The 23,995-nt window shown below is 28.2% G+C and overlaps 2 protein-coding genes across 2 annotated transcripts in view; both read right to left on the bottom strand.

The window, feature by feature from the left end:
* Positions 1 to 478: 478 nt before the first annotated feature.
* LOC111618991 (golgin IMH1-like) lies at positions 479 to 9,387 on the bottom strand. The gene is made up of 17 exons (XM_023360622.1): positions 9,158 to 9,387; positions 8,382 to 9,068; positions 8,082 to 8,159; positions 7,907 to 7,960; positions 7,232 to 7,372; positions 6,930 to 7,004; positions 6,744 to 6,774; positions 6,640 to 6,671; positions 6,326 to 6,574; positions 6,167 to 6,244; positions 6,007 to 6,081; positions 3,861 to 3,971; positions 2,606 to 2,787; positions 1,086 to 1,139; positions 924 to 1,004; positions 622 to 850; positions 479 to 537 (listed from the first exon to the last, which is right to left on the bottom strand). Exons 1-16 carry the CDS (start codon positions 9,284 to 9,286, stop codon positions 742 to 744), a joined length of 2,166 nt encoding a protein of 721 aa, XP_023216390.1. The 5' UTR covers positions 9,287 to 9,387; the 3' UTR covers positions 479 to 537; positions 622 to 741.
* A 6,086-nt stretch (positions 9,388 to 15,473) lies between these two features.
* The window catches only part of LOC111619060 (nephrin-like), a gene marked incomplete at its 5' end in the record, with an annotated part of 37,503 nt that continues 28,981 nt past the window's right edge, over positions 15,474 to 23,995 (bottom strand). The window contains 4 exons of the mRNA XM_023360710.1: positions 15,474 to 16,021; positions 22,110 to 22,183; positions 22,778 to 22,853; positions 23,430 to 23,593. Of these exons, the coding sequence (XP_023216478.1) occupies positions 15,830 to 16,021; positions 22,110 to 22,183; positions 22,778 to 22,853; positions 23,430 to 23,593 (506 nt within the window). The remainder of the gene's footprint in view (positions 16,022 to 22,109; positions 22,184 to 22,777; positions 22,854 to 23,429; positions 23,594 to 23,995) is intronic.

Consider the following 23,995-nt stretch of genomic DNA (forward strand, 5'->3'; position numbering starts at 1 on the left):
ATTTACACATGGATATTGTGAAATTTTTATAAGTTTATACGTGAAGACTGCAAAGTGCTTGAATTAAAAAGAGGAATCTTAAAATAACGTAAAAAATACCGAAACCTACGAAGAATTCATTGACAAGAAAATGAATATTAACGGATAATTTAAGATAAAAATCAAATAATTTTATGCCTTTCCATTGTAAATTTATTGTGATTATGTTGTACAATTATATTGAGAAAGTCTACAAATTTAGAGACCAGTTAAGATTTTATTAAATTTTATAAGAATATTTAATTACAGAATCTTTCAAGAATTATATAAAAAATTAATAAATTTTCATCATAAAGATGATAATATTCTTAAAATTTTGTGGTAAATTTTCGAAAATCTTCATTATCTTCTGAAATATTTGTAATGAAAGTTTAAAATTGAAAGGAAAAATAAATACCATATATAAAAATTTAATTTAAATAAAAAATAAATATATTACCTTTCCGTTAAATGTAATAATTTCTGATATTACCCATAAAATTTGAATTATTTCGACCTCTTAAAAAGCATAAATATAAAGAAATAAAATTTAAGTTTAAATTTTAAAACATATTTAGAAAATAACAAGACGATAATACTTACGATACTGGATCTAAGTGCACACTGTAAAAATAATTTTGTTTTTTAAAGTATAAATTAAGTATATATTATATCTTATATAAACTATATAATATATTCATGATATTATTTCCATGTTTGGCTTTAGGAAATTTTAGGAAATGATGTTTGGAATTCTTTATTAATTGTTCTTGTGGTATGTTCTCCACCCACATATCTTCCTGTATGTTCACATTCATTAGTGGGGCCATAACTATTTTAAGATAATTAATGATTAATTTCAGTGATGAGAATAACAAATCTTAATTTAAAATAAATTTTCTTACATTTCATCAAGAAATACGTTTTGTGGAGACTGCAAATTTGTTATTGGGCGATTCATACCTTCAGGTGTTCTTCTGAGTAATCTAAATATGAAAAATATTGATTAAATATAGTAAACTAATTTTAAATTAAATACAAATTTAATATCAATCTTTATATCTTACGTATTTTGATTCTTATGAACTGGCCTTTCGCATGAAATACATTTTGCAAATGACCTAAAAATCAAATAATGACAGTTTAAAGTTAACTTTAAATGTATTTTATAAATTCGAATAGTATAACATTTCAAATTATATTCGTAATTTTTTATTTATTTATTCTTGATATTTCAGTAATATTTTCATAAATAGTCAGGATAACAGTACATTAATTATCGATATTGTAATCATACACAGTAGTGTATAGGCTATGTCTTAAAATGAAATCATAAATGAGTTATAATGAACAATAAACACGCTCATAACAATAAATGGTAAGTTTATTTGTAAACATAATTATTGTTAATTATAACTTGGCACCATTAGCTGCAAATATCAAAACAAATCTGGATGTATAGGAAGCTGCTTGTTCTGGAATTATCATTATGATTTCAAATTGCAGCCCAATAAAATAAATTACTCTATGCTGTGGCAAAACATTGTCTACAAAAATATATTGCAAATAAAAGGAAATAAAATAAATGATAATTTAAGATGTATTATAGATAAATCATGGCATCCGATGCTGGGGGTAGATGGCATGCAAATAGATTAATTTAAAATTAAACAGTCGTGTAATTGTTAATTCCTTTTGAGTAAAACTTTAGTTGATATTAGTGCCTTTTAAGTAATTTGTGTTAAGAAGGGAAGGGGGGAAAAATGTGGTGAATCTCTTTTGATAAGAGTTTTTTTTTTTTTAATGTCCGTTTTTAATAGTTTTACCGAAAAGTAAATTGTTATAAAAATTATAAAATATTTTTATATAATAGTTGTAATCACTGTCATTATGTAGTATTGGATGTAATAATTTACGCTGTCTTTTTTACATGCATAAACATTTACAGTACTGTATAAACCAACTGTATTCGATCTCATGAGTAAGTCACAATTTTGAAAATGAATAAGAAAATATTTTTTGTAATTTTTGTTGTAAAATAATTTTAAATTAATTTTTATGGTAAGTTTTTGCTAAAGAGGGAATGTCGAAATGTTAAATAACTAGCATAGAAATATGTGTTACAATAAATATATGAAAAACGATTGTGGTTTTTTAGTTTTGTGGGCTCTTTCTTCTCGATGTAGCAAATCCTTAAATGAAGTAAGGTTCCCGTAAACATTTTTTGAATACTTAAAATAAGGACATAAAATAATGATTATAAACTTAAAGTAAATTAAGTATTACTGTAATTAATTTAAATGACTAAAACTTAGAATAAAACAAAATCAATTATATACGAATATTGTAGTACTCCTTCAACGCGATTTTTAATTCCTTTGAACATGGTTGATTACATACATGAATCAATAAACTTATTATAATTTTTGTGTAAATAACTCGAAATTGCCACGAACCATACATGAATCATAAATAAGTGATTATGACATATAAACATAAGCAGAATTATATACGATTATGCGCGACCTCAAAAACTTCGACTTATGACCAATTCAATTTACAATATCTGCATTTAAAATATACTCACGATTTTATTCCAGCAGGAATCGGTGCTTCGCATTCTACAATATATTGTAAATGTTTCAATCTTATAGCTATGGCTTTCAAACGAGATTGAAGGACTTCAGTCATATTTTCTAATTCAATTTTTTCTACTTTATGATCCAATTCAGTCGTAAGAGTATCCACAGTTTTGATAAGACTGTGTTCCTTAAAAAATATTATTTCACTATTTAGAAATACGATAGATATCGCTTATTATAATCGCGCCTATTGTTATCAGTCATCTAATATTATCAGAACAAACATGTCCTAAATCATATATAAATTAAGTAACATTAGAAAAGTTTGGCTTATTGTAATCAGAAATTCTCTTATTATTATCATTAAGTTACTAATGATAATATTTACTTAGATGTTAATAATAGCCAAGAGACCAAACAGGTTTACGAGCCATGTTGTTTCAATAAAAATGTTAGAACAATGGTCAGAAACAATTTAAATTAAATTATCCATGATATTACATTCAATAAATATGTAATACTGTAGTTTTAATTTCGATTTCCGGCACTTTTTACTTTATTTATTAGATAGCTGTAAAGGTTTATAGGTTATAACTTTGCTATTGTTGAAGACTGATCTTCATATCTGTTTAACTAAGTATAATTACTGTGCATCTTAGCATAATAAAAAAGCAAAGAAAGAAACGCAGAGATTTTTGCCTCAAAAATAGACTTCAAACTACAGAATTGTGAGGATAAGCTTTAGTCTGACACCAGTCCGCGAATATTATTTGACTATTTTTTCCTTTTTTTTTCTTCTTTACATAGCTACGTATTTGTTTATTAGTTTAAGACTTATCATACCACTTTTCCTTATGAAACTTGACTTAAACGTTTTTCTTTTAATTTTAAAAAACCGTGTAAATGTTAAAATATCAACAATAAAAATCTAAGAACATGATTTGCAAGAGAAATCGAACAGGAAAGTATAGTGAAGTTGTCAAAAAATATCCAGCAATTAACGCTGAATGAAATATTTAAATCGTCATTATTTTTATTATTATAAATAAATTTCTAAGTTAATTATTAAATTTATTTTTTAAAATGTTTAATTATCTCAACATGCTTTTAAATTATCTATTTTAACAAAACCAGAATTTTCATTGTGGTTTAATTACTTTCATTGAATGTTATCATTCGGTTATTATTATCAATATTGGCTAGTTTCAAATCGATTACAATAAGAGGTACTAGTCGTATTATAGATGGTAATTATCTTACTTGTAAAGTAATCTTTGCCATCATTTCTGCAATATTATTATTTAATCCTTCACATGTTGTTAAATATTCATCTTTATCAATTTTATTCTTTACAGTTTGTAAATCGGCTTTCTATTGAAAATGAAAAAAATTGAAGTTAGTTCATTCGTCAGAAATGTTTTCAACATTTTTTAAAGAAAATTACGTTATCATATTATAATTTCTTGTGTCGCAGAAAGCAAATTATCTTAATATATCTTAAGAATTTTTTATGTCAGATATTTTAAAGCGATAGTAATAAAATGCTATAAAATCTATTATTCTAAAAGTTTTACCTTCAGTAAAATTCTTTCTTATTCTGTATCTGTATTAATTAATCATCACCACGAAAGTTCAGATTGGCATGTAAGAAATTAAATTAAAAGCTAACGATACTGACTTAATAGTAAATTGATATTTCTTGTCAATTTGGTGTTATTTACATCAATATTTAAGGTATATTCCGTTTTTCTCTTATTTAAAATAATAAAAATATAATATTTACAACTATTCATGAAAGTTTGTGCACAGAAATTCAGTTCTTGAAAAATATATTATTTCATTTACATCACCGAATTATATTTTGAGATCACTATTAATGTTAATGTATATACGTGTTTGTGGGGTGCACGATTTTGTTTGCCTCTTTAAAGCTTAATAACCCTCATGTTTATGTCGAAAATTTTTGAAATTCTGCAGGGACATTTGTGTATTAGGGGATTTATACTGTTAAATTTTGGTGGTTAAAGGTCGAGGGGTAGTGAGATAGAAGGAGGGTTATGTGTCATATGTTAAATAGGGGGGACGTAATGACGATCTTGTTATTAGCATTTACAATTTTTTTTTAAAACTCATCCCTACTCGCAAAATTAAACTTTTCTCCATTTTATAACAATTAACTATAAAAAAGATTTTAAACAAAATATTATGTTAGAATATTTTATTAACAGATGGCGCTACATGCAGTTTTAAATGTTGCCGAGAAAGTTAAGCAATTCGTTGCTGGATATTTGTGAATACTTTCAAAAGCTGTATTCTTTATTTTAAATTTTAAAATTTCATTTTATTGAGAAAAATGTATGTATATTAACATAGCTCACAAACTTTGCACATTCAATTCTCTTCAAAGATAGAGGCCCTGTTCGGGGTCTAGTTGTTGTATGTCGTTGAATCATAGTCTACAATAAAAGATTGATCTGTGGTGTTTTTTAGATTTCTCTACTTGTCTTAACGAAGGAATTTTGTACAATACTTTGTGACTTTCTACAATATTAAAAGTAATAAATTGTGCTTTTCTTCCATTTATACAACTTATGAAATTTTCAGCTCACCCAACGGCCCTCACCAAACAATTGCCATTTATTATGTTCCCACTACCTGTTATCCGCGACTTCGCCGCGCGTATTTTGCAAGCAAACTCCATTTATATTCAATATTTCAACAATAATAGTAATTGTTTTATAACACCTACCGCTGAGAATGATGAGAATTGATGAGAATCAAACTGTTTTCAATTTGATCAATTTTCTGGAACGTTTACAATCGTTCTGTAATCGAACCAATTTGCAATAACAAATTCCAATTTAAAACTGTTCGAACACTTGATTAAAAAATCGAAATATACAAAAATATTTATAACAATGTCTGAAATGTTATCAATTTAATACACTTAAGTACTCAATGAAGACTAAACGTAGTTGAAAACAAAAAATCGCATCTAAAATAATATAATAGAAGCCGTTCTTCCGATTAAGCCTTAATTCTCTCCCTCTCCTCTGCGGGGGGGATTTCCAAAAATCCCTTTTCAGTGTGCGTTTTCATGATGTATCCTAACTGTGTACCAAATTTCACCTCTTTAGGTTCAGCGGTTTGCTCTGGGCGATGATGAATCAATCACTCAGTAAGTCAGGACAAGTAATTTTATGTATTTAGATTAGTAATGGTTGTTTAGAGATTTGAATTATTTTAAGAAGTATATGAAAATTTAACTTTTTAGATCAAAATTTGTTTTTTTTTTTAACTTCTTTAGAGGGGAGAAAATAAGAAAATGTAACAACTAACCTTTCTTAAAACAAACTTTCCTAAAAAGTTTTGAATGTAAAACCTTATGAACATGAATAGTTCTCACCTGTGCCAATGCATTTTCCACTTCAGAATTATTAGCTTTATTATTATTTATTACGGCAATGGCAGATTGAATTTCCTATCATTATAAAATATTATATACATATAATCATATTAATGTATATTTATAAATAAGATATAACAGCTGCATAATGAATACTTACGTCCAAATGCTCCAATTGCTCACAATCTTTTTCTAGAATTTTTAAACGTTTTTGCATATCATAAAATTCTACTTTATCCTGAAATTTTTAAATTCAATTGATTTAGAATCTATAACAATATATCTAATATATTGACATTCATAAATAGAATGTTCAAACCTCTTCATTAAATCCTGTTTCGTTGGCTTTTACCAACATCTGAGTAGTTTTTTCTTGCTTGTCAAAATCGAACTGTAGCACTTTAATTTCTTCTTTTAGTATACCAATTTCTTTAAAAATTTGTTTCACATTTAAACGCACATTCATTAATTGTTCTGTAATGTTGGCATCTTCCATTTCCTGGTCTAGCTCCTCTTCCTTTTGTAACCTATCAATCATAGGTTGTATCTTATCCACAAACTCATCAAACTGTAATAAAATTAATATTAAAATGGCTAAACAATTCCATTATCATTCGTTAAACGTAGCATTACCTTATTTCCAAGCGTCGATAAATCATAACTTCCTAAATAGTAAGAAAAATAAGTTAAATAAAATTAATCTTGAATGTAAACAATCAAATGCATACAATACGTACTTTCCACTTCATGTGATAAACCAGTATTTTCCTAATTTTTAATAAAAATTATCACGTTAATTAAGTAAATTTTAGAAACGTACATATAATGCATATTATATAAAACTTTTTATTAAAATATTGACATTAAATGCCTATAAACTAATTCTCTAGTTTAATCAATTTGAATGCTATAAAATAAATTACCTCAACAAATTTAAGACGTTCTTCTAATAAATCAGTTACTTCAAAAAGATCCCACACTTTCCTATTGCCATCAACCTAATCAGGCAAAAATAATATAAATTATTAAATAAAATTAAAAAATAATTTACGATATTTTGCCAAAATATTTTAAAATGAAATCAATTAATCAATTTATTTATAACAAGAAATGGCGGCTTGACAGTCTGCCTCTTATCATATTGTTTAGTAATTATCAAAAATTTAAGGAACATATTAAAAAATTATTTGATTTTTATTACAATATACTGATGTACAGTACTTACTATGTTACGTAACTTTTCTGTGACAAGACGTAAATTTTCTAATTTAGTCGACTGTTCATCTAATTTATTTTGGTGATCGTTTTTGATGGTTAAATATTCTTCCTTGAATACTACCATTTCTAATCGAGCTTCTGCCAAATTCTTCAATAAATATACGTAAATATAAGTAGATCATATAATAAGAAAATAAGAAATATACTGTATATAGATAGCTACAAATCATAATAAAATTTTTTATTATGATTTCGAATTTTTAAAACGAAACGAGCAATTGTTTATTGTGACATCGTCATAATTCCAGGCTGCAATTTTTAATCATTTTTTAATTTAAAATATATGCTTTCCACCTCAAATTAGTAGTGGCTTGTCCCTGTACATTATACTTTTCCGTTAGCTACAGAGACGTGCAGGTCATCTGTCTAACTCCTTTCAGGGGAAAATTTTGAATTGAAATAACATTACATTCGGTTGGCCGCGAAAATTTATATACAGTTAACCTGGACTTTCTTCCCAAAGGTTTTCATTTTTGGTCTCGTTGTACATTTATCTTACTCTGTATTCGATGTTCAGGAATGACGGACAGACGGACAGACGGTGGGAATTTGTAGGTTTACAATTTTTTTCAAATAGCAGCCCAACAATGATTTAATATTGATATTATTCTACAATACTTACAAGAGAGTTCATCAAACTTTCAAAATTCTCTTCGATTACCCGTACAATTTTATTCTACAAAATTATAACAAATATACGTTGAAATTCAGAAAATTTTATGTAATAAAATAATAATTTACACTTTACTTCTAGAATTTAATTAAATATTTATTTAATTATTTTTAACATAACTTACATCTTCGTTTTTCTTCCTTTCAAAATCTTTTCTTTGTTTGTCGATGCTTCGCGAGTAATTATTTAAAGCAGTTACTACCTAAAGAAATGAAGTTTTGGCTTTTTAGATTGTGTTTATCTTTTATAATGAATTCCAATTTATCGTAAATGAGAACATCCAAATAACATAGGTCTTATTAAAGAGGTTATGAAATAAAATTTATGCTAATTGAATAAATGATATTAAGATAATGTATATTTGATGAGCAAAACCAACGAATTATAACAATTATTTCGACAAATGATATAAAAAATATCTTACTTTATCCATGCCTTGTTCAATCGCATCAATTCTTTTAGAGAAATTCATTGTTTTCCACATATTTCCAACCATCCATCTATTTCCAGTACAATATGTATCAGAAGAAACAGTTTTCAAGTCAGATATAGATCTTTTCAATTTTTTATGCGTTTCAACTGAATAAGTCGAAATTTCTGTTATGCTGCTTGTCGATTTGCACTCAGACAATGTTTTTGATTCAGAAACGGTAATCATCTCTGAATCATTACTTCCCGCTTCTTCATTTAGAATTTCTTCTAATGATTGCATCGATAAGTTTATTGCAGAACCTTCTGAATCTTCCTTTCTTGTGTCCAGTTTAGAAGCTGATTTTAACGTAGAACTGGAAGTGTGAACTTCATTTTCATCACACACATCTTCGAGAAGTTCTATACCTTCTCCATTTTCTTCTTCATCACTTTTCGGCGACATTTCTGATGGCTGTTCTTCCAAAATTAATTGACTGGACGAGTGTTTTTTCATTTCTTCGATTGATTTAAATTGCTTCGATTCTTGGAAAGTTTGAGATTTCGAAGAAGTTTCAGAAGTAGTTTTAGAATTAACAGCACTTGTACTCTTTTCTGGTATTTTCTTTCTTTTCTTTGGAGCACTTTTCATCAAAGTTGCAGCTTCTTGGAGATCTTTAACTGGAACTCTAGCTCTTATATCCTAAATTACATAAATTATAGAAATAAAAAATGTCAATTTATTTGAATATATGAAATAAATCTCTAGTCCTGTACAAACTAAATACTTACATGAATATCCAATTCTCTTACAATAACTTTTAGTACTGTTCGAAGAATTTTGAAATTTACTGTTCCCATTTCGGGACAATCTAAAGCAACATCTATTAGTTGATTCAATGTAAACGTTTTTGTATCCATACTTAATTTTTTCACTAATCTAATTGAAAATTAATGCGAACGTATAATTTATTGATTAAATAATTGAAACAGTTGTTGCTTAAAGGAGTTAATAATGTAAAATCTGATATTATTATTATTACTATTATTGTACCAATATCAGAATCAATTATTTATTAATGAATTTTTGTAAATATTTTTAGATGTACTGTACAAAAATTACATTTTCAATTGTAGAATTGGAAAAACTATATTTGTTACATTTTTAATATTTTCTTTGATAATCTTTATTAAAATTGATCCTTTTTTTAATTTTTTAATGATAATGTTGTTACACTTTCTGGAAGGTCTAGAAAGTACTGGTATTTTACATTATTCTTACATTTCCTACTTGAGAAATATCTTCTAAACTTGAATTTGCTTTATCATTGATACTGATTGAATTGATATTAGCTACTATACTTATGATATACAGTATTAATTTTTTTTCTTAATGGAAATGGAAAATTTGAACATGTTTGTTCTAAATTAATTTGGTTTGAACGTTTTAACTGCTTTAAAAATACTATTGAGTTTCCTAAGATAAAGTACAGACTATTAGTCGTTATAATAAACTACAACGACATATATCCGCATTAAACTAGACTAGAAACTATCATCTGTCAAGTCATACTGGTCATAGATAAAGGATATTAAATTCAAATTTATAACTTAACTTTTTGTATAAAACAATACAAACAAAGTTGAATCGAAATTATGACCAATAACTAGGGTTCCCTCCAATGGGATCCCGGGATCCCGGCTGTTTTATAACCCGAGAAATATCCCGGGAAATTCTTCTCATTCCGAGAAATCTCGTAAATGTCTTAAAAAATCAATTTTTTCTTATTGTGTCTGTTAAAGTTGAGGAAATCTTGCAAATAGAAAGTATAATTAACTCATAAACTGTCAGAATACATTTGTATTTATTAATTTTAAGCTTGCTTATTAGTTTTTTTTTTTTAAATTTTTCTATTTGTGATAGGAGTCTAAAAATTCTTTACTTGTTAGAACATGTAATATCTGGAATAATTGTGCTTATGCTGTCTTAATTTTTAACCTTGCCCAGTAGATTCAATAACTAAATTACGCCAGGTTGTGCAAATTCGGCAAGGATACAAACGAGTACGAAGTATGCAAGTATGAAGTTTTTCTTCATAAACTTGATTATTAAAGCCAAACAAATTGCCAAATTATCGGGTTATAAGCTCGATGCCGCTATTAAAGCAGCCGAGGTTGAGAAATCAAAAATACTAGACGGCAAAAGAAATACTATAACGCATCTTGAAAACGAACTAAAATCGTCGAGGCTACAGGTGAAAAAACACATAACATCCGCCTTCTCTTAAATGCATTAAAGACGATTCCATCCACATCAATTGGATCGAAAAGAGCATTCTCGGTAGCAGGACGTTTCTTTAGTAAAATACAAATCAAATTAAGTAATCGGATTATTGACCATCATTGCTTTTTAAAATGTTATTATAAAAATTTACAATAATATTTTGTATTGTGTTTTATTTAAATGACGAAAATTAACTTTTCAGTTAGAAGTTTGATATAATTTCATTTTTTTTTTTTTAATTTTCAACTTAATTCAAAGATATTTTTCTGTAAGCAGTTTCTAACAAACTTTTTCCATTTGTGAAAATTTCTACGTAACTCAAAAGTAGTTTTTAATACATATTTTATACGATATTATGAATATTATTATTTTGGAGGTTGCAGGACGTATTAAGTTACTTAAAAATAAAAAATAATTACATCATTCGATTTTAAGATTTATTTTATATCTTAAAAATAATTAATTATATACCATAAAAAAATCTGTAGAAATTGTTTATGAAAGGAAAAAGTTAAATACAGTAGAATATTATGCTTTTCTATAAAAACTATTTGAAAGAGTATAAAGTATTATGTCAAAAGAAAAAAAAAACAGTCTTATCTTTGGAATTTAAATAGGAGGTTGGTGTCATGCAATAATTCTAAAATATTTTGGCAAATAATTAATAGTTTTAGACATAAAAGTGCATTAAGTTATAGTTCAAGAAATAACTCTCCTCATCATACCATGCATTTCTTATATGGCTTTTATAAGGAACATCGTGAATTAAGTCCAGGGCATTGCTGTTTTAACTATATAATTTATTAGATCACGGGATTCTCAATAAAAGTTTGGGGTTCCACAATAAAATCCGTTAAGTCTAGTTATGTATCATTCATACATAACTAGACTTAACGGATTTTATTGTGGAACCAACGCAGATTTGGGACGTGAGGTGTAATTGTTCTAGTCTCGGATCACCATACGAAAACTCGATCAGAGACTATACACGTGCTAAAGTTATTTACAGCTATCAATATATAAACAGTGGGAACTGATTTATCAGCAACGGCAAGAATCGAAATCGTGATATAATATTTGACATGGTAATGGAAACCATAAAAATAGTAAAACATAAAGAGTTTCTACCAGACGGAACACGTCCATTTTGTATATGAGATTTCATAAATTAGGAAAGCAATATTTATTATTTAAACCTGATATACAATAAAATAGAAGTTTTATATTATCATTATCATCCAAATACAGAACTTTATATTCGTCATGCTCTTTATCATTGTAAAATATATTACTGAAAAAGATTGTTCTCTATCTGGATAATTTCAACTTTAAGTTATCGTTACAAAGTTTCTGAATCTTAAATAAGGTATCACCATTTTTATCGTTATCCTCTATACCTGAAAAGTTATCTTTACTCACCTTAGTTAAATTAATGTGAAAAAAACGGAAGACGCTAAATAACAGATGAAATCACTTTTTGACATATATATTACAAATAATGGATGACATGCGATAGAAAGAGGCGTCTTACCGATTTCATTTAGGTTAACAAAGAAAGTGACGTGATCATACGGTTATCTATAGATCATGGTTTAAAGTATGTTTAGTTTGTTTGGTTACGGCAATGCGACACGTGGATAATCTGCCGCGGAAGATGCCTCTCGAGAGATCTTTTTTGGAAAATTGGCCCTTATTTAGGTGTTACAAACGTGAAGAAAATCCGAAAAACTCCACGTGATGGCGAGGCGCAAACACACAACCAACTACCAGTGTTCGTTCGATAGTTTTATCCCCTCAGCCACCATTGGGACCTTAAAGTATCTTAAAATAATAAATTTTATTTTTCTTACGTTCCTTAGAATTGAATTTTTACTTAATCTCTCCCGTAAACATTTATTGTACTGTTCGTCATGTCTATACAAATAATAACATATTTTCGTATATCGTACGACTTTCCTCACTGGCATAGTCCCCAAAAATTATTGTCAATATTCATCTCAAACATTCAACTATCTCAGACTAACAGTAACTTAAATCATTCCCATTTTATAATGATGTCACCGACCAGTGTCATGGCCTGTCTATATATGGGCGGAAAGTAAGTAGACAAAAAAGAATTGCTACAATTTTGTAATAATAATAAACGCATTATAAAATTTTGTGTGCATGTACTGTAGGTCAATCAACAGAATTTTGTAGTCCCTGAATTGTTAGTGACGCAGTGACCGAGAGTGACAAAAAAAGATAACCGACCACTTATCTGTTTAGGAAAGAGAGCATAATTCTGGGCGCTATTAAATGTGGAAATCAATGGTTGCCGTGCAGAGATGGTGGCATCCGGGGAAGAGACGTCATGCCACAATCCGTCCGGAAAAAATCGAAAAATTGTTATTCGAAGCTAATGACCACAGGTTCCTTCCTCTTCTTCCTCTTACTGTTTCATATGCAGATTCGGTTGCGGACGCGCAGAGAAGTGGATATTCTTCCACATCGTGGATCTGAGAAAAACAAGTTGGTGAATGGCAGCGATGACTACATTGAATTTTAAGCTAATTATCCATATTTTCGTTTAATAAGGTACATGTTAAATAATTTTCATCATTTTTTTCCTTAGAACTATTGGAATTATAGCAATTTCTCAATGTCTAGTTACTTTTCACACTGCCAGTACATGGCCACGTATAAACTCATGCCTTAGAAGTTGCCAGACTACAACTGGCTAATAGGAAGCAAAGATACAAATAACAAAAATGACAGCTAACAGTGCGAATACTTCATTTTTTAAAATTAACATAGGCTATGTGGAAAGTATAGGTGCGCACACGAGTTGCTTGAATTTCATGAATTTACTTTCTCTGCTGTTTGGAAAAGTATGGCGATCGATCAAAAGATGACACCCAAAAATTATATTTTTGTCTTGGAGACTTTGAAACGTCGAGAAATGGGAAAAGTTTTAGTTATTTTCTGTATGTACGAAAGTGTATGTTTATAGGAGCACGATTTTGTTCACCCTCTTTGAAGCTTAATAATCCGTGATTTTTGTCGAAAATTTCTGAAATTTTGCAGGGAAATTTTGGTATTAAGTGATTCGTGCTATTAAATTTTAGTGGTTAAACGTCGACGGGGTGGAGATATTTAGAGAGTCTATATTTCATGTAGGGTCGGATTTAATAACGATTTGATAGTTATTAGCATTTACAATTTTTTTTCTTTTTTTTTAAATTCATCCCTACCCTCAAAATTAATTTTTTGTCATTTTCTAAATAATTAATTAAATAAGAAGTTTTTTTAATAAAATATCACATTATAAATATTCTTGCCGGGAAAGTTAATAAACTCGTTGCTGGATTTTTCTTAAAATGATAACACAATCATTTGTTTACAGGTCGTGTGAAACATGCTGATCTAAGAGAAGATAATAGCTGTTGTTTGCGTATGTTTCAGTGGATTAACATATACGGAAATATAGAAAAGTTTATTCATAAATTCAGAAAGTCTGCTTCTACCAAGTCCTATATCAGACTGCTGGTTACCAAATTCAGGCAAACTGGTAATGTACACGGTGCACAAGGTTCCGGGAGATCTACCATAACAAAGAAACCATTCAATGCGTAGAAATTGCAATAACACAGAATTTACGTCATCAATCACAAGACTTTGTCTAGTGCTCACTCTGCCAAAACCAATAGTGTGGGAGATCCTTCATTACAAACTCATATAACGTGCATAGCGTATCCAAGTATTACATAAGCTGGAGGAAGAGAAATAGGACTATGCCACCTGCCAAGAAATGTTTAATAATCTCATAATGGCTATAGAACAGGAAGGTTTTATGCTGTTTCTGTGTATATTAATCCACTCGAATATTTGCAAACAACAACACTTTTGTTTTCTTGGATCAAGATGCTTTATACAACTTGCAAACAAATAATTTTCTTACCATTTTCTGAAAATGGATCGAGACTTTGTAATCAACTCATACTTAATGCTTATAATATAAATAATTTATATTTTAATTATTTTATAATAAATGATGCCAATTTTTCATCTATTTGTATGATCTGTTAATGAAATTGAAATAACAAAGCAAAAATTAAAGACAAATTGTTTACTCAAACATTTGTAATAAATGCAAAGTACTCACTTAACATTTTTTATGATTTTTTTATAACACAACACATTGTAGACACAATGGCCAATTACTATAATATTGGGAACATAATGATCAGAACATAGTTTTGAGGTATTTTCTCACATAAAAATAAGGCACGGTTCTTCTACATATTAAGGGTTACAATATACTCAAAACTAGATAATGATCTCCAAAATAGGCGAAAAAACAAAAGATGCGAGATAAATTATATAATCAGATGAACAATATGATTTTTACATGAAATTCAATTATAGGAATATACCAAAGGGAAGTTTTAGTTTAACTTGAATGTCTTAGTAATAAGTAACATCTGCAAGAGCTGTCAGGCACCAAATACTTCCTTGACTTGGAATTGAAATATAAGAATAATAACCTGAACAAATGGTTTCACTAAAAGTTTTCTTCTGACATTAAAAAATATCGAGTATAAAAAAGTTTCGCCGGTCCTTTTTTTTTTTTGTTTTCCAAATTACTATTAAATATCATTCAAGTTAAAATTTTCTTCACCACACTTAATTCGTTTCGTTACAAAAGTCTTATTGCACAATTCCAGCCTTAATTTAAAAACAATATAAAAACNTCATACTTAATGCTTATAATATAAATAATTTATATTTTTGGTTGTTGTTTTTATTTAAATTTGCGTGAAAAATAAATTAAACAAAAACAAATTTGTTTTCCAAATTACTATTAAATATCATTCAAGTTAAAATTTTCTTCACCACACTTAATTCGTTTCGTTACAAAAGTCTTATTGCACAATTCCAGCCTTAATTTAAAAACAATATAAAAACGGAAATATATAAAAGAAATTGGAAGTTTTTGTAACCAGTACATTCTTCAAACTTCATTCGAAAAGTTTTAGCCTAATATCAAACATCATGCAGTTCTTGGACGTTTATTGCAAGTTTCTTGTATATAGATTATTATAATCATCTGCAGAATATTTTTTTTAATCAACAGTTGTAGAAACCAGCACTACACTGTTGAAATCTTTGACGGTTTATAATTGATGAGCATTTTCATTTCAAACCATGTGACTTCCAACTTTTCCCATTACACAACTGACTTGTTTTCCAGAATTAGCAGTTTTTGAGTTTATTGAATCTTGTATGGAAACACGTCCACGAGATTTGGCAATTGTTCCTGGTAATGGAATTGGACATTTCACATAACGCATTTCAGGAGATACTTGAGCCATTTGGTTATTGCAGTATTCCTAATAAAAGTAAATATTTATAAAGAAAAATATTAAAATGTTTTCATTTTTATTATTAAAGAAATTATTGCTAAAAATCTAATACATAACGTAATCAACTACTTTTTCTTACTTAATTATTATATCAACTATATAATTTCCCTGTAAATTATGAGTTAACGTTTCATTAAAAATTAATGAAAAAAGAAATCAGAGTAGAGTTTTTATTTGTTTTTATTTGTTATTTTAGTAATGTAAGAAATAATACTGAACAAGAATCTAAAAACAATTCTTAAAAAGTTATCGAAAGAATTTTTTCAAACCTCCTTTATTAAAAACTGTAATTTTAAAAATAAATTAATAAATTATATAAATAAATCTGTTAATTATTAAAACAAATAAGTAAAATGTTTATCTGTATTGTTTAAATATTTTAAGTAAAACATCATTAATAAGAGATCTTTACTGAAATAAATCTGTCTTGAATAAATTTGTTCGTTAACCGAATACAGTGGGTATTCGGTTAACGAACAAATCGGGTAACGAACACTTTTGCGAAAGATTTTTATGTTCGGACAACGAACACTTCACAGAACAAACAAAAAAAAGCGACGTAAAATAATAAATACCGATTGATCTCCCCTTCTCTTCAGGCAACAATTCGAAACTTTTCGGAGCGCGGGAGACGTCGACGTTGACGCTCAACCCGGTATATATTAATCGGATAGTATTCACCCGAACTTTGAAGCTCTCCCTTGTGATTCCAGCCTTTTATTTTTCTCACAAAATCAATTCTTTTATATAGTATTTGCGAGACTGTCGGGCGGGCACTCGTTAAGTTTTGGGTCGGTTTTTATTTTCGAAAGGTGAGAATATAGTATCAAAGGTAGAGAGTGGGCAAAAAATGCCTAATGTTTCTGGGCAGTATGGCTTGAACAGGTCTACAATAGGCCGTAGTTAAATCTTATCTAAGAAAGATACTGTATAATCAAAAAGACTCAAGCAGCTTAAGGAGTAACAAAAATCACATCCGAGAAATAAAGAACATTTAAGCTCAGTGGAACCTGAAACTGATCTGACGACAGAAGAACGCCAAGAAGTCTTGAATGAAGAACACCAAGAAACTCGGCGAGATATGTTTTCTTCTGAAAAAGACGATTACTGCCGATATCTGCTATTAAAGATCTTTTGAAGAAGTGGAAGGATGTCAGAACAACGGTCTTAGAATGGCATCCAAACCAAGTTGAGGTTAATGGGCTTAGGGATCTCTATAATTACAATGCTATTAGTTACTTCTGAAAAATCCTGAAGAGAGAAAAGCATTCGACATTAGACAGATTTTTAACCCTCACAAACGGAAAAACAACACGACTAATAAAAATGCAAGACTGTGTATGTATGTATTTTTATTATTACATATAAATAAACGTAGTAAGAAAGTACAGTAGAGCCTCGATTATCCGACTCAATTGGGAACTGGGGTTGGTCGGATAATTGAAAAGTCGGATAACCGAAAAGTATGAAAAAATCCATTATTAGTGTAGTATATTATTATATCCCATGTAATTAGTATATTAGTATATCGCTATTAACCTATTTTGCGTTGAATTTTCATCGATGTTAAGCCTAACAAAAATTTTTTAAAATAATAATCGTCGCTATTGTATCGTTAAAAATTAGAAAATTAAGCCTCGTTTAAATACTGGCTCCCTTTCATGGTCGGATGAGTGTTGCCAGCTAAAACAGGTAAAAATAATATTAAAGTAGCCAAGACATAGCCAAATATTGTAGCGTCACATCACTAGCGGACATTTGAAATTTGCCGATTAGGACGGTCGCTTAACCGAGGTGTCGGTTAATCGGGGGTCGGATAATCGAGGCTCTACTGTATATATTTTTTATTTTTTGGAGTTTTCAGAACGGATTAATCAAATTCTCATACATACCTATGGTAAATCGATAATCGGATAGCGAACAAAGTCTTGGAACGGATTATGTTCGTTAACTGATCACCTACTGTATTTATTTTATGAGAGATCTGACCTCAGTATGTGTTACCTCAATTAAGGTAAATATTTTCAACAAATTCATTTAATTATCTTCATAAAAATTAATGATTTTATTTTACAATATTAGTAATTAGAACTACTTAAAGCTTTTTTGTTTTGTTTTGATTAATGTAATATTATACATATATATTCATTAGAAATCTAATGAAGTACAATCAAATATTAAAACTTGAATTCTTAAGTACTATATAGATAATAATTAAAATAGTTTAGTAAATTGATTATAATTTTCGAATAGAATATAAGATTTAAAAAAAAAGAACGTAATATTATAGAAAATCCTCGTTAGTTCGAAATTCAAGGAAAATCGCGACTTTGAATTATTGAATTTCGAATTATCCGAGATTTACATGTTTTTGTACAGTATTCCAAATGCTATGTATGTAACTGATGTAATTTATTAAGCAAATGGAATACGGCTACCTATACAAAACGCTATTTTCGTTAGTTTATAATAAATAATATTAATATAAATAAACCGCAAGCAAATAACAGGTTGCCAAATAGGTTTTATAAAAAGTAAAGGAGAACTTTTCTAAATGTAGCCCAAATTATTTTTAATAGTGGCTCAAAAGTAGTAAATCGCCCAAATGTAGTAGCCTAGAGCCCTAATGTGCTATTCGTAGCCCAATCTTGCAATCCCGAAACCCAGCCGTATTTTATGAAATAAGAGGAAAAACAGAGTAGTCCATGTGTAAGATGATAACCGAAAATGTGTTACTGTAAAAGCAAAGCCATATTGAACAAATTAAAGTTTTTGAAATTAGAAAATATAAGAATAATATAAAATTAAGTAATAATTTGTTCGTTAACCGAATACAGTAGGTATTCGGTTAACGAACAAATCGGGTAACGAACACTTTTGCGAAAGATTTTTATGTTCGGACAACGAACACTTCACAGAACAAACAAAAAAAAGCGACGTAAAATAATAAATACCGATTGATCTCCCCTTCTCTTCAGGCAACAATTCGAAACTTTTCGGAGCGCGGGAGACGTCGACGTTGACGCTCAACCCGGTATATATTAATCGGATAGTATTCACCCGAACTTTGAAGCTCTCCCTTGTGATTCCAGCCTTTTATTTTTCTCACAAAATCAATTCTTTTATATAGTATTTGCGAGACTGTCGGGCGGGCACTCGTTAAGTTTTGGGTCGGTTTTTATTTTCGAAAGGTGAGAATATAGTATCAAAGGTAGAGAGTGGGCAAAAAATGCCTAATGTTTCTGGGCAGTATGGCTTGAACAGGTCTACAATAGGCCGTAGTTAAATCTTATCTAAGAAAGATACTGTATAATCAAAAAGACTCAAGCAGCTTAAGGAGTAACATAAATCACATCCGAGAAATAAAGAACATTTAAGCTCAGTGGAACCTGAAACTGATCTGACGACAGAAGAACGCCAAGAAGTCTTGAATGAAGAACACCAAGAAACTCGGCGAGATATGTTTTCTTCTGAAAAAGACGATTACTGCCGATATCTGCTATTAAAGATCTTTTGAAGAAGTGGAAGGATGTCAGAACAACGGTCTTAGAATGGCATCCAAACCAAGTTGAGGTTAATGGGCTTAGGGATCTCTATAATTACAATGCTATTAGTTACTTCTGAAAAATCCTGAAGAAGAGAGAAAAGNTAAAGTTTTTGAAATTAGAAAATATAAGAATAATATAAATTTAAGTAATAGTGTTTTAGTTAATACAAATTGGGGTGACGTAATAGTTTTAATTGGCTAATTACAATAGTAAAATGTAGGAAAAGAAGCACTTTGTTGTTGTCAGTTTATGGTAAAGAATGATCTGGCATATTTTAAGATGTTTAAAGAATTCTTTAAACAAGATCAATGTTTACTTATCTTTACTTACTCAACTACAAAAAACTTTTATAGACTTATATAAAAAATGTTATTAAATATGTTATGTAAATGTATGTAGAAGTTTGTATGTTTGTTTTATTTTATGTAGTGGTTAGTTTGATGTATTATATCATTGTAGCATTTACGGAAGAGGAGCTAAAGCCCGAAATGCATACACGTGAAGAATGACAATAAAATATATTGGATGAAATTCTCGCCTGATTAGTCCTTGTCATACAAAAATAATGTGTCTATTTACATCAGGAATTGAGAAATACGTTATTTAGTTTTCTAAATTTACGAAGTATTTCTGCATTAATTAATCAAGAAAATTTAAATTTATTAACTTTTACGTTAGGACAAAGTTTCACGACAAAGTTTAAATAAAACTAAAGTGTAGTTTCTAATGATTATCAGCTTAGTAACTTAGACTCAATCTATAATAAATATATGCCTATTTTCCTGTCAATACTTGAATTGTATTCGTAGATAAATATAATTGTATGTAATCCTTTGATTAAAATAATAAATGTTTAAAATATATATAAAAGAAATTAACACAACTGTATCTTTGAAATACACGTCTATAAACTCAAACATTAATAAATTCATTTATCTTTATTTCATCTTTTTATTCTAGATTATTATTGCATATGCGTTAATTAAATATTAAATTTCACAACTAAGTAAAGAAACTTAATAAAACACAAAAGCATTTAGCATAAAAATATATTTAAAAATTTTTAAAACAAAGGAAGGCTTATACCAGATGTTGTGCGGATAACTCTTTATGATTTCGGATCCATTATTATTTTATACAGCTGCATGACTTTCTTCTCTTAATCAAAGTTATTTTCTATATTTTATAAACTTTCCAGCTTATAACTTACTTTTTTTTTAAATTGAAATAAATGTTTTCAATGAAGACAAGGATCTTCCCCTTGTTTCCTATTATAACTAATAATTTTAACAACTAATTAGTGGACATACATATTTTGTAACCTTAAACTGTTATGGGCACTTTCGCTAGTTGCGAAGGGGTCTCCTAACAGCAGAGATATAGTCCAAAAACAAAAAAGAAGAAAATTCTGAGGAATAAAAAAACGTAAATTACACCTACCAACATCAATGCGCAAAAATAGTATTGGTTCATTCGCTACTATAGAGAATGAACCAATACCTTTTTTACTTCTACATCTCTACTGTAGAAGTAGAAGGTCATCAGATGGGATTGTTAGGATAAAGGGGTGAAAATCTTATTAATAATGGTGTTAAAAGGCACAAGCGAAATGAGTACAGTCTGAATTGAGAATTCGGATATCTTTTTATGGTCGGTTCTAGCCTAAGGACAAAATATAGAAATACTAAGTCGTGCATCAACGAAGTAATCGAAGAGCCAGCCGCCAAAATGTAGGTTATGAATACTTATGGTAAGCGCAGCGAGCCCATATAGTTGTGGGTATAGTTACGTGTTATAGAACAGAAGAAAATTTTGAAATCTGACCAATTACAAGGACATTTGGAGACGATATGATATGGTATTAGAGCGTATTCTAAAGTCATTATTAAATAGCCCACTTCAACACATTAGCTTATGATTTTATCACTAAAATAGCTTTATTTTAATAACAAGCACTTAAGCTTCATGCATTTGTCTGAAAAATTCATTCATTAAAAAAGTTCGATCAGAGCCCTCCAAAATTAGGGACTCTGAAATCTTAAGCTTCATTAGTTTCATAATACATCCGGCCAATGACTGCATATAATAATTTCTAAGAATTTAAATTTGACTTTAAATTATTATATTATCATGAATATGGATGGGATAGACTTTAAGCATTGAAGAGAGAATATTATTAACAAACAAGAAAATTTGAATTACAGCAGAACTTTATTTTTTCTATTATCAAAGAAGAAATAAAATAAAGCAAATCATTTTTATTTGCTTTATTTGTAAATTGTTATTAAATTTAGTAATAAAAGGGTTGTAGTATAACCATATTGAAAGAAACTTTAGATTAAAATCATATATTTACACACATTATTAATTTATTTCTAAAAGCAACTCTATGTTATATAAAACTTTCACTTCTGTTTATGATTGTAAGCTTTATAATAAAGCTAAAAATCTTTATTAAAAAGCTTTATTATATATATTTACTGTTATAATTCAATTATTTTACTTACTTTAGAATCTTCAATCCTATTTCTTAAAATATCTGGACAATTTTCCTCTTCTCTACAATATTTCTTTTCATTGTCTGTTTAAACAGTTTTAAAAATTAATATTGAAGCCTTTTTTAGATTTAGAATAATAAATAATTGTTCTTTTTTATAAGATATTCGCATATATTTCAATACCATTTTTTGTCCTAAATAATATTCTGTTATATACTTTATGGAATAAGTAGGTTATTATTTTCAATTATATATAAATTTTTATTGTTTGTTAATTTTAAAATATTAAAGCAATAATTAAAAAGATTATAATTATTTAAAATAATGTAAAAATTTATGTAAATATATAATACGTTTATAGTTTATTATAAATTATTAACAAGTATAAGGCCTACAATTGTATTTTGTCATAGTATTCTTAAGTGTTCATAGTAGTAATTATGCTTGAGTATAAATGATTGATGTAACTTGCACTGTACAGTGCGATATTATAGTGTTCATATAAAAGAAAATATAAAGTCTGTTCATTTAAATCACACGATTTACATAAAGAAACTTTCTAAAACTTCATTTAAAGATGATCAGTATTAATCACCCAAATATTAACAAAATTTGCTGTTTAATATAAATAATTAAATACATTTATACTTATCAAAGAACAATTTGTACAAACTTACCGTGTTTTTCGTTCCAATCCAATTCATTAACCGTTATTAATTTATGATTAGAATTGACCGTTCCATCGCTATCTTCCTGTAATTAATAAAAATTAATATGAATTTTAATTAATAAATATTTAAAAAATCCTATACTTTTTGCTTGTAATGAATTAATACATTTTAAATGCTTAGAATAAATATTACTAATTGATAAACAGTTTTGTGAATTATTTTCAATACGTGAGAAAACTCCTGTTGAATAGATCTGATAATATTTATTTTAAAATATCAATTAAGAAAAAAACCGATAATTGCATCATTTATTTTGAATTGTCTTCTCTACTGATAATTGATTTTGAATTTAGTTCAATAAAGATAAACCATTTCTTACACAATAAGAGGAAGATAACACCTGCTTTATCTTCACTACAAAGTCAGAAAGCCCTCCCAAATTATCAGAATGATATATTTTAATGCGCACTACAAAAAATTCAACGATAACTCATCCTCAAATGGATCTTACATGTAATATCCAAAATATATTTGTTCCAAGTAAATTTTATCCGCAACAGTCATTTATTTATATTTTAGTGTGCTTCGGCTTAAGTGACAGAACAAATTATGTTACGTTACTATAAGACCTTGGAGTAATATTTAATCCTTTTATTACCACGATTTCTTTCATCATTAGTTCTTCTGGACAGTTATCTTCCATCTCATCCAGTGGGCATAACGCTTCCCCGTTGATTGTTTGCTGATACTTGCTAGGTGTGTACATAAGTGAATCGGATGGAGTCAGCGTTGTTTCACTTTTTTCACTTTCATTCGCTGCACCTAAAACATATTTTACTTATTTTAGCAATTACATTATGAACATTACAAATTTGATTGATTTATTATATATAGGGTGAGCCAAAAGTCGGTTAACAGGATCCAATACGATGAATGAGGCTTGAATATCATCTGGTCTAAACCGATTTTATGTTGCAATAGTTTCTAAATATAATGTTAAAAAATACATTTGGGTTAACTGATTTTTGGCCTATTGTGTATATTTGTTTTGCATGCATTTATTTATATTTAAAAAGAATCGAACTGATTAAAAATTTAACTATAAATTAATTATTTTGTTCTATAATAATAAATTTTTCTATACGAAAGAAGTAAATTAGGAATATAATACAATGAATGGTGTAATAAATTTTATTATGAATATATTGATATGTCCTATACTCT

This window comes from Centruroides sculpturatus, unplaced genomic scaffold (assembly GCF_000671375.1).
Source record: "Centruroides sculpturatus isolate CEXI.00-Female unplaced genomic scaffold, Cexi_2.0 scaffold38, whole genome shotgun sequence".
In the NCBI taxonomy this organism is placed as follows: Eukaryota; Metazoa; Arthropoda; class Arachnida; order Scorpiones; family Buthidae; genus Centruroides; species Centruroides sculpturatus.